Below are 12,142 nucleotides of genomic sequence, written 5' to 3'. Positions count from 1 at the left end.
GAAGGCGTTTCATCTCCGTTTTTGGCCCAAACTTGCCGTCGCAGACGTGGTAACGAACGAAAGTGGCACTCGGCACAAGCTGGGCGCAAACCGACGCGTTTACGGACTCCACCGAAACCGCGAGAAGGATTTATGCCCGCGTCGGTACTCGCCACACATTTGCTTGAGGAATTAACTGAGGCTATCCTCCGCTTAATCGCGCTATCTGTTAGCCCGGTGGAGAAGTATTCATCCCTGGAGTCTCCGATAGCGGAAGCAAACGCGCGGGGGATCCAAGCTCGTTAATTTCCGCCGTTAATCGATAAACTGGCCGGCGCCGGAGCCAGAGCCGCGAGATTTAGCAGATTAGGGCGGGGAAAATGTTTGTTGCACGGCAACTGAGAAGATGCGGGACGGGTGGATTGTGTGACCGGGTGGTAAAAACCATCACACAAAGATAGAACGAAATATGAAATGATAAGAGAGTAGGTTGGTTGAACTTCGGTAACGTAATGAATGTCGCGTATAGATATCCACGTCGAGTCTTGATAGATTTTATATCGATTCTCGATGATGCTGATATCAATACATTGCGGGCCAGACATTTTATTTGCTAACCGTACCCAGCGGGCAGCTATTTCTAAATTATTTACACTGGTTTGTCAGTGGTTGAAAATCCTCGTGAAATATTTATTTCCATCGAGTGGATTTTAAAATTACCAGCTCCTTGCAATGTGTTAATTATAAATTTTCACGTATTGGAATTCTTTTTAAAATACGATACTTGGTAAAACATCCAAGTAAGTGAAGTGGAACATCACAAAGCTTACAAATGTAGCGTGTTTCGATCCCTGATTAACGTGAAATATTTATTTTCAATGAATATTTTAAAATTACACGTTTCTTTCAATTCTATACACGTGTTAATTATAAATTTTCACGTAGTGAAACTTTTTTGAAGTACAATACCTGGTAAAATATCACCCTGTAATTTTTCGTTCGTCATGCAGACTTTGAAAGTCATAGTCATCCTCACAAACATTCATCTTTACGTCATTACATCTTGATATATCTGGCAAATCGTCCGTAAATATTCCCAAAATATCATTAATTGCTTCGTCGCTATTCATCTTTAAACGTTTCAAATATGAATAGTCACAGAGCAATTAAAAATTAATTTTTAATTTTCAAAGTTTTAAGAAGGTCTTTAAAATTAAAATTCGCGTTACATTTAGATTAACTTTTTAATTTTAAATGAGGTTTTAAAAATTAATTCACATTACAAATTACCAAAAAACTTCCAACTACTACATGCCACTTGTCACTGCGTTATAACTATACACGATTGATATATAAATAAAATGCGAGATGTCTCATGCGTTAATATAATTCCGTGGCGAATCCCGAAATTTGATCCCTCTGTCCTTTTTTTTTCTGTCCTATTCGCGAGTTACTAAAAAGAATAAATACTCTGCATTGTGAGACGAATTTATTTTACACAAATTTAAACGTGTCTCCGAATGACATATTTAATTAAAAAGAAATATTGTACGTTGTTATTAAGTATTATGAAAAGTGCTTTAGCGAGTTACTAAAAAGAATAAATAGTCTGCATTGTGAAATGAATTTATTTTACACAAATTTAAACGTGTCTCCAAATGACATATTTAATTAAAAAGAAATATTGTACGTCGTTATTAAGTATTATGAAAAATGCTTTAGCCGCGCGTGCCGAGATAAAGAAAACAGACGAGACGCGAGAGCAAAGATTATTCTTAGAGATTTAGAGATTTTAAAATTTAGATGATTTTTCTTGGAAAATTAAATTTAAAAATTTATAGATTAGATATTTCTCCAAAATTTTGGAAGCAGGAATTTTAGAAATTTCAGAAAATGCAGGAATTTTAGGAACTTTGGAATTTTTATAAAGTTTAGGATAAAAACGTGCAATCGATACACGTAAATATCGTAATTGCACAGAGTCACAGATATATTTTATATACATTTTTTTTTCCAACTGCTGATTTCAAGCGATACAAATTTAATTTTACGATACAAATCTAGAAATTTTTATCTTGAAACAAGCAAACGTGTAGCTCTGAAAGGAGAAGTTAGAATTTTGAATGTTATCGAAATCTGATCCGAGAATGGCCAAGGAATTGAAATTGCGAGAGTCAGCGAATCGAATAGTACGACAAAATGAGAACGAAATGCAAGCTACGAAATGTCCGATATATCTTTATTACGTTCGAATGGAATTGCTCGCGTAAAAGACGCGTTCTAAAAGTAAAATGTCAAAAATGTTAAATTCATTTTACGCGATGTACGCAAATTTATCTTGAACGTTAAACGTTAAATTCATCTTACGCTCTCTACGAGTGCCAGTCGCGTTACGCCAGAGTCCACTGTAAATATATAAATTTTTTGGCGGGGACGTTTTGAAATTGGTGAGATACCGAACGAAAGCCGGATGAAAGCAAGCTTCCATGCGCTGAAATCTGCAATTAAGACTTATCTCACGATCTTTACGGCAACGAACGAACTATCTACGTCCAACACACACACACACACACACACACACAAGGGTCAAAGAGCAACATTGTCGTTTTACGTGATAAATTGTGTCTGTAGCACTGCGGCGCAACACTCACCGGGTTCTCCGCGAAGAACGCGTCTTCCTGATGTTTCGTAGGCAGGTCCAAGAAGACGGACGACCTGGATCGATCGTAAAGATCCACGTCGACGAAGAAATCGAAGAGGGGCGCGCCGTTCACCCTCAACAGCCTGGAAACTAGAGGCGTGATGTCGGCCGGTGCGATGCTCTTCGGGGGTAGATAGCCGCCGAGTTCGCGCAAGAGCTCGTAAACTGAAACAAGTGATCGTAAACAACGATTTTAACGAGCTTCACGACAAGGTGGAACGTCCTGCAGACTGGAACTCGGTGTCTTCGGCGACGAAAAACAAAAAATGGCGGAGACTATAAAACACGAGTTCCAGCGGAGGTTTTATTCTAGAAAATCGATTCGACGACGCACGTAATACGTACAATATGGAAAGAAAAGTTCGTGGTTATCGTAGATGAATTCTACATCTTGCAGCAAAATTGAATTTCAAGGTCAATTTTTTTTTTTTTTTTCTTTTTAAGCGATGGTCAGACTTTTTCAAAGAACCATAGGTCACAACCTAATAATTCTTTTGTAAAATGGTAAAAACGTTTCTTGTATAATCATTTAACATTATGCACGGGTTCTAACAGCGACTTTATGGTTCTGGACGCGTGGACGTCTATATTATAATTTTCATATTAGGTTTCACTAACATTTGATTTATCATAGCTGTAGCATCAGTGTGAGTCTAAATAATCTGAATGATAAAACTGTTAACATTATTCAAAATATAAACATTACGTAATATACCAACGTAAGGACCATAAAGTCGCTGTCAGCACGTACACAGTGACTTAAATGATCATGAAATTCTTTTGCCATTTTTCAACTATTAGATTATGACCTATGGTTCCTTGGAAAGTTTTACCTTTGTGATGAGTAGAATACAATGCAAAAAAGAGTTTGAAATTTGAAATTTGAAACTCAAGATTAAAGTCAATTTTGCGATAGATTATTTACACGTATAGAATTCATCTATGATAGCCACACACAGCCTCATAACTTTCCTTTCCATCCTGTACAATGAGAAAACCATTATTCATATCGTTTCGATTAGGGACTTATCATCACCGATCTTCCTGTCTCTTCTTTATCAACTTATTTACGCGTCTCATGCGAGACGACAAACCATAAATAAAAATCGACAGACGTCGGTCGAGGCGCGTGTGCGAGATTCGCGATAAAGATCAACGACACCTTTGTCGAATTTTACGATCGTCGCTTTAACGCTCTCCGTTCCCGCGAGGCAACGAAAACCAGCCACGACCTTCGGTTCACGGACACGTCGCTATCGAAAAGCTGTCATCGCTTCGGTCCTACATTCCACGATCGTCATGGATCCCTCCGTTTCCCGATACCTCGTCGCGCGACGAAACAAGAGGTTTTCAAATCACTAAGAGTTAAAATTGTCACTTGTTAGCTTTTTTCTTTCTTTCTTTTTTTTTTTTTCTTTTTTTAGCGAGCACTTGCTTTTGTCGAGCTTCCATCCGTCGATTAACGACGCGGTCGCGCTAAATTCGCACACAGTATGGCGACGTGAAGCTTGAATCAACGCACGACTGAACCGGGACCAGATTCGAAGGAGTAAAAAAGAAAAAGAAAGAAATCCCAACGCTGGCAGGTTGGCGTGTCGCGAACGATACCGATCGCGATATAATACGATTTATTCCTTAGCGTGCAAATCGAAACAGACGTGTTTATCGAAACGTGTTTCGGTCGTGTTTCTCTTCTCTTTGAGAAAAAAAAATAAATAAATATATAAATGCTCGCCCCGAAGCGTGCAGACGCACTGAGGTCTTCGTTAACCTCTTGCGCTGGAATGACGAGTACGTCGAGAATTTTTTGTTCCAAAATTGTAATTTCTCAGTTTCAAGTATATTTTAAGTAAAACAAAATATACAAAACAAATAATAAATTTATCACTTTTCAATAATTTCGATCCAGTGATATTATACCGACAAGTTGAAAAAGAAAGACGAATTATTGTGTATGGTTTGATCACTCGTAATGGTCCGTAATCAGTTGCCAGCGCAAGTGGTTATAACCTCTTGTCCCAAAATTTTAATATTTTCTCAGTTTCAAGTGAAACAGAATAGACAAAACAAATAATAAATTTATCACTTCTCAATAATTTCTGTCCAGTGATATCATACCAACGAGTTGAGAAAGAAAGCGACGAATTATTGTGTACGGTTTGGTCACTCGTTATGGTCCGCAATTAGTTGCCAGCGCAAGTGGTTGTAACCTCTTGTCCCAAAATTTTAATATTTTCTCAGTTTCAAGTATATTTAAGTGAAACAGAATAGGCAAAACAAATAATAAATTTATCACTTCTCAATAATTTCTGTCCAGTGATATCATACCGACGAGTTGAGAAAGAAAGCGACGAATTATTGTGTACAGTTTGGTCACTCGTTATAGTCCGCAATCAGTTGCCAGCGCAAGTGATTATAACCTCTTGTCCCAAAATTTTAATATTTTCTCAGTTTCAAGTATATTTAAGTGAAACAGAATAGACAAAACAAATAATAAATTTATCACTTCTCAATAATTTCTGTCCAGTGATATCATACCGACCAGTTCAAAAAGAAAACGACGAATTATTGTATTGTCACTCGTTAGCCAGCGCAAGTTAAGAATTGATTTTCATTTAAAGAGACGCACGCTGCTCGACGCCGAGCGGTTCCTTTTATTCAAAGTCGTCGTGACAACGGGAATACACACTTTCCCGCTTACCGCCGCCTTTTGTCAAGGACTTGTCCCTGCTCCCATTCGCGTCCCACGCTTTCTTTCTCTTTCTGTCCCTTTTTATTGCTAGTTCCAACGACGCGACAACGCTCCGTACAGTACGAGGGAAATCATTATACGTCTGAATGGCCGGTGGAGAATTTCGATTAGAGACTCCAACCCCTCGGTCTCGTTCCTCACGAGGAGGAACATCTCGAGCGCCATTAAGGGGCGGGCCTGGCTCTCGATAAGGGTGCCACCGCGCCTTCGCTCCGTGAATATATCCGTGCTCTCGAAATCTGCAAGTTCGCCGTTAAGTAAAGCTTCGCGTGATTTCAATCGCAGCGAACAATCCGCGAACGCCCCTCTTACATATACGAAATCGACATCAACCACCGCGTCCTCCAACCACAATCTCTCTCTCTCTCTCTCTCTCTCTCTCTCTCTCTCTCTCTCTTTCTCTGTTCCCAAACCACCGACCGTTCGGCTACATCTATATCTTTGCATGACGCAAGCTACATACACGCTGGCCAGATTGCTTTCGATCGACGCCCGAAATTCTTCCCTTTTATTTTACGATGCTTTCTCATTCGCACTTCGTTCAGTTCCTCGCTCCAGAACGATTTAGAAATCAGGGTTCTGGTCGGCAGAAGATTCTAATGATCATTGAGACTTCGCTTCGTCTCTCTGTTGCAAACTGTTTTGTATACTGCACATACAGTGATTCCCACTAATATTTGGACATTTGAACACTCTAAATACACTAAATATTTTGTTGCATAAAGTAATAATCTTGGGCTCAGTTTTAAAGCTCGAAACCCCTACTCTCAAAATTCTTCGTTCACTTTATTTTAAACTACTAAAGTGATCAAAGTGTGACCAGTTTATAATTCTTTAGAGTAATTTTGCGGACTTACAATGTTTTTTTAGAAATTCGATTTTTGTAAGATGTACGAATAAAAGTTCCTATTCCTTGCATTCTGATTTCTTCGACTCAATTTTTATACTTTAATTCTCGGTAGTTCTAGTGTTAAAATACTTTTATCCTACGCAGCAGATGGCAATGTGAGGACACTTTTTTTCTTGAAAAATGCTATAAATTGTCACAGTATGTGGAAACATTGAAACATCCTTTTCACGACTAAATTCACAACGGAGCTCAAGATTAAAGCCTAGAGAACTTTCTTCATCAGTTTATAGAACTTTTAATCAAGCTAAAATTTCCATCATTCTGTAATTTTAACAATCGTTCAATCGTCTTTTTAAATGATCCCTTTGATAGGTTCAGCAGATTTTGTAGATTAAGCCCTTGACAGTACAGATGAATTCTATACTTTCGATTTGATAAAAATACATATAAAGAACCTGTCTTGAATTCCAAGGTAAAAAAAAATTTTTTCTCTTTGCATTATATTCTATTCATGAAGATAAAACTTCTCCAAGGAACCTAATAGTTGCGGGCGCGTGCGTCCTAACAGCGACTTTATAATTCTGATCGCGTGGATGTAATATTTATATTTTGAATAATGTTAACAGTTAGTTTTGATTATTTAGATTGCCACAACTATGATAAATCAAATATTAGTGAAACCTAATCCAGAACCATAAAGTCGCTGTTAGCACGCACTTGTCTGCAGTATTAAATGATTAAGAAACTTTTCTGCCAAGAGAACTGTCAGGTTGCAACTTATGGTTCCTTGGAAAAGTTTTATCTTCGTGATGAGTACAATGCCAAAAAGGAAAAAAATTTTTGACTTTGAAATTCTAACAGCGACTTTATGATTCTGATCGCGTGGGTGTAACATTTATATTTTGAATAATGTTAACAGTTAGTTTTGATTATTTAGATTGCCACAACTATGATAAATATTAGTGAAACCTAATCCAGAACTATAAAGTCGCTGTTAGCACGCACTTGTCTGCAGCGTTAAATGATTAAGAAACTTTTCTGCCATGTTTCAAGAGAACTAGGTTGCAACTTATGGTTCCTTGGAAAAGTTTTATCTTCATGATGAGTAGAATACAATGCCAAAAAGGGAAAAAATTTTTGACTTTGAAATTCTAACAGCGACTTTATGATTCTGATCGCGTAGATGTAATATTTATATTTTGAATAATGTTAACGGTTTTATCATTTGATTATTTAGATTCACACTGATGCTACAACTATGATGAATCAAATGTTAGTAAAACCTAATCCGGAACTATAAAGTCGCTGTTAGGACGCATGCGTCCGCAGTGTTAAATGATTAAGAGACTTTTTCTTCTTTTCAAGAGAACTTTGTACCCTTTGTAACGAGTAGAATAAAATGCAAAAAAAAAGAAAAAAAAGAAAAAGAGTTTTGACCTTGAAATTCAAGATCAAGATCAATCTTGCGGCAAATTCCTTATCGACTCGAAAATGTAGAGTCTGTTTATTATAGCCACGGATAAACCTTTCCTCCCACCCTGTACAATTTAAAAACAAACGTGTAATAAAAATAATATCAACAGACACTCTCGTTTAACTTTTATTATACAACGCGAGCAGAGTAGAGCCTGCATACAGCGGTGCTGTGTATCGAGACGATAATCGAAACAGATACAACGCGATACTGTGCAAATCCCTCGCGCAAACGTCGATTCGCAACTATGCGGCCTCTTTCCACGCGAATTCCTCTCGTTCGAAACGGGAGCGTCGTTACGAGCCATCGCGAAACAAACTACTCCGCATCCAATTTCAACTTTATATATCAAGCAACATCATCACCCTCCTCCCACCGTCCAGAATCCTTGAAACGGATACCAAACTCATTTCTCTAATTCCTTTTTTCGGCGATTGCGGACCAACGTTGGTGGATTTCTCCATCTTTCTCGCTTGCGTTTAATCACGACGCGACGAATATTCGGGCGGAGTTAGGACGGCGCCATTGCGAGGGACCCTCCGAGGGATCCTCCGGTGTGAATTAAGTCGGTCGAGGATGGTTAATTTCGGAGCGGTGGCCGGTCGTAGCTCGATTGAATTCCCATGCCGTGGAGATCGGGCAAGACTGCGGGTCGCGGAAATGGAACTTCCGGATTGTTTCCATCGTGCGGCGAACCGGTCGCCAGCCCTCCCCCTGGTCATCTCCCGCGTTCCGTGGCTGCCGCATTTTCGATTCTCTGTGTGTGTGTGTGTGTGTGTGTGTGTGTGTGTCCCACCGTGTCTCGTTAGGATGCCTCTAATTACCAACGCGGTAACCCGGCTTGAAATCAACTGGCCGACAACTTGCCGCGACTTGTTGCAAAAACATACACGGAGAAATTAACTCGTTATGACTCGCGCAAAGCAAGCCGCCCGATTTCGAAAATTAATTTCCCTCGCGTTTGTTTCTTTGTCCCCCTGCCGACGATATCGCGTTGACAAACTCTGTAGAGATATTAAACGCGAAACGGTCAAAGGAGGTCTCATCGGGCATTTCGCGGACCTCGTTTTTTCAAGGATCTTCGAGTATCACGACCGCGATCGTTCGTGCCGTTATTCGAGCCGACTTTCGAGATCGCTCGAATAATTACGAGCGGCAATTTATTTCGCCGCGAGTTGTTCCAAAATACAGTAATTAACGTTCGATCGCACGGTGGAATTAAGTGGAAACGTTTCCTCTCTCGCCCTGTGTGGCGATCGGATCGAACCTCTTCCCGAAGAGGGCGAGACAAACGACAAACGAGACACGCGAGATCAAACGAGGGAACGCGTCGAAAAAGAAAAAAGAAAGGAAAAGATCACGTACACAAAGGCGCAGCCAAAGGGGTTCGAGCTTCGCGCCACTCAACCCTTCCATTCAGTTCTCCAGTCGGCGACCAAGAGACGAGAACTTCCGGCTTTCAGCGAAAAGTGTGCTCTCTCACACTTTCGTGAGAGTCGAGAGCGACTTTGACGAACCTTGCCTTGCGTGAAACATTCACTCGACACGCGTGTCGAACCTCGAGACCGAAAAAAAAGAGGAATATATACAGGGTGTCATGTAACTGGTGGTACAAGCAGGAAGGTGATGATTCTACATGAAAAACTGAGTGAAAACTATAGAATAAAATTTTTTCAAAGCTTTTTCTCCGAAAAGAAATAGCTTTGAAAGTTTATCGAGTACGCGTGCACCTGATCAAGATTCAACCCAACGGATTTCATTATTATCTCTACTAACATTTGCAAACATTCCCAATGTTCGTACACGAAGGCACATAATGTCTACCTTTCACCAATCTTTTTTAGTTTAAAAATTGCTGAAAGTGACGTCCACGTTGTTGCATGCATAACTGTGCTCTTATTAAATTTCTACGAACATTTTCTCAATGTGTTATTTTGCAGTTTCAATGTTGCAAACGCTGTAATAATTTTTTCTTTTAATTGTTCAACGTTCGCTGTGTCGCTAGAATGCATCATGGATTTAACATGACCCCATAATCCAGCGATGACAGGTCCGGAGATCGTGGTGGCCAAGGTATTCTTCCATTGCGGCCGATCCAACATTGATAGTTTTCGTTTAAAAAATTTCTCGCTTCACGACTGAAATGCGATGGTGCTCCATCTTGTTGGTAAATTAAATTTCTTCGAATTTCAAGAGGAATGTCTTCCAATAATTAGGTTGAATCTTGATCAAGTGCACGCGTACTCGATAAACTATCAAAGCTATTTTTCTCGGAAATGAAGGTTCGTATGAAAAAATTTTATTCGATATTTTTCATTCAGTTTTTTATGTAGAATTCACCACCTTTCCGCTTGTACATGTATCAGTTACATGACACTCTGTATATTTTATAGAAACTTTTGTCCATCGTCACGGCGAATGATGCAGCATGGCTCTTTCTATTTTCTTTCTCGTCGAGAAACGAGTCACGAATGTGTCGACTGATCGAGATTGTCCTTGACATGATTCCGAGTCGAGCATTAACATCGCGGGGGGTTAAAAAAAGCTCCTCGTTCACGCTAACCCTCTAATGTACCTCGATGGCGTCTATATATAGAAGTACTTTGGTACCTTGCTTCTTTTCTCTCTTTCTCTCTCTCTCTCTCTCTTTCCTTCGTAGCTTCGCTACCAGCATTATCACGTCGAGTATTCCTCGAGAATTCTATGCCTTTTTCTCTTTCTCTCTTTCTCTCGACGTCAACAAACCGACCATCGTCGACCGCCTAGTTTCTTGCAAAATTTAACCACTTTATTACTCGCTACGTTGTCTAGTTTTCCAAGGTGACTGTCGATTTTTCTGCTACTTTGTCTGTAATAAACTATACATTTTTATTTAAATTTGAACGTGGGCGATTCGTCAGTTATTTCTCTCCTTTCGAACGCAGCGAATGTCTTTGTCTCTGATAATTCTATGACTTTGTACTTCAAAATGAATCGTAATCGTCAATTCAAACGTACAGATTCATTTCTCCTTAGTATTTTAACTCTAACGCTAACTGTATCGTCATTTTACAATACCTATTCTTACCATAATCGGTCATTTGACCGTTTACGAAATAAATGTTGATTTTTGAAAGAAATACAGATTTTCAATTTATGGTAGGAAGTAATGCACAACTTTTAAATAATAATAATAATAATGCACAAAATAACTTTAATAAATAATAACAATAATAACAATACAAATTAAATAATAACAATACAAATAAAAGAAAATAATTATATTTTTATTTTTATATTTAACATGATTAGGAAGTGATAGAAGCATTGTTGCTGAATTTCGTATTATTGTAGTACGCTTTTGCAAGTTTTTTGATAATTCCCTTTTGTCACTCCGAATAATTCCACACTAATGTCACACTTTTTTTTCAGAACTTTTAGAATTTTGTCGCCAATGGGGCATTTATAGTTTTATACTTTTCAGATCTTAGTTGAATTCTAAAGTCCCAAACAAAGAACTTTACAAAATGATGTAAATTTGTTCTAGGACAAGGTTCTAGATTTTTCTCAATAAAAAAGAGCAAAAAATTGAGAATTGATTAATCAGACAATAATGTAAGAATTTTCACAAAGTTAAACAAAGAAAAGTAGTAACGATGAACAAATTAAATTTGAAATCGATCGTGCTAGTTGGTTAATCTTATTCTACGTTCATTCGTTTGCACATTTTTTTTTTTTTTTTTCTATCTTCATGTCACGAGGGATTCGTTCCCGTGAAACGAATAACTGACTCGTAACACGTACGTCAGAGGATGGGAACGGATGTATCTCGTGCCAAAGTTGGCGCACGTTTTCGCCAAGTTCGAGGAGAATGGCCAGGGTATCGAATGCACGGAGACAAAGTTGGAGCCGGAGTGTAGTTTGCTCGCGACGTCCAGCAGCGAATAGTTTCGACGACCAGCCGGCCAAGTAAATCATCCCCCCGGACGCAGCCCGAGGCCAAATTGTCCCAACCTTGACACCCTTGGCGACTTTCGACTCGCCACGCGACTCCACTCGAATTCGTTTTCGTTCTTTCCTCGTTCGCCACCGACCATTTCCTCCCCCCAATTGAGAATCTAAGCTACACGACGCAATTAATCTTCGCTCGTTAATTGGATAATGGAAATTTCGCGCGGCGAAACGGCGGCGTACAGGTGTGGATAGCCTGACAATCGATTTCCCGCCAGAAGGAAACCACCCGATTGTCTGGCTCCACGAATAATCCTGTCTGTCTTAAAATAGAAAACAACAAACGTCGCATGTGGCGACGTGCCACTTTCGAAGTTTGCTTTATGCAATGCAATCGGAACGACGAAATTACGGAACAATTTGCACGGTTGCTCGTAGACACCTTTCAAAAAGATA

General features: G+C 39.2%; 1 protein-coding gene across 1 annotated transcript in view; it reads right to left on the bottom strand.

The window, feature by feature from the left end:
- LOC122534164 (neprilysin-1-like) overlaps positions 1–12,142 on the bottom strand; it is a 105,267-nt gene that overhangs the window by 52,078 nt on the left and 41,047 nt on the right. The window contains exon 3 of the mRNA XM_043664533.1: positions 2,631–2,845. Coding sequence (XP_043520468.1) covers positions 2,631–2,845 — 215 coding nt within the window. The remainder of the gene's footprint in view (positions 1–2,630; positions 2,846–12,142) is intronic.

Source organism: Frieseomelitta varia, unplaced genomic scaffold (genome assembly GCF_011392965.1).
Source record: "Frieseomelitta varia isolate USP_RPSP 00005682 unplaced genomic scaffold, Fvar_1.2 scaffold_577, whole genome shotgun sequence".
NCBI classification, from domain to species: domain Eukaryota; kingdom Metazoa; phylum Arthropoda; class Insecta; order Hymenoptera; family Apidae; genus Frieseomelitta; species Frieseomelitta varia.
The sequence above is the reverse complement of the archived record's forward strand: the minus strand, read 5'-3'. Positions and strand labels throughout refer to the sequence as shown.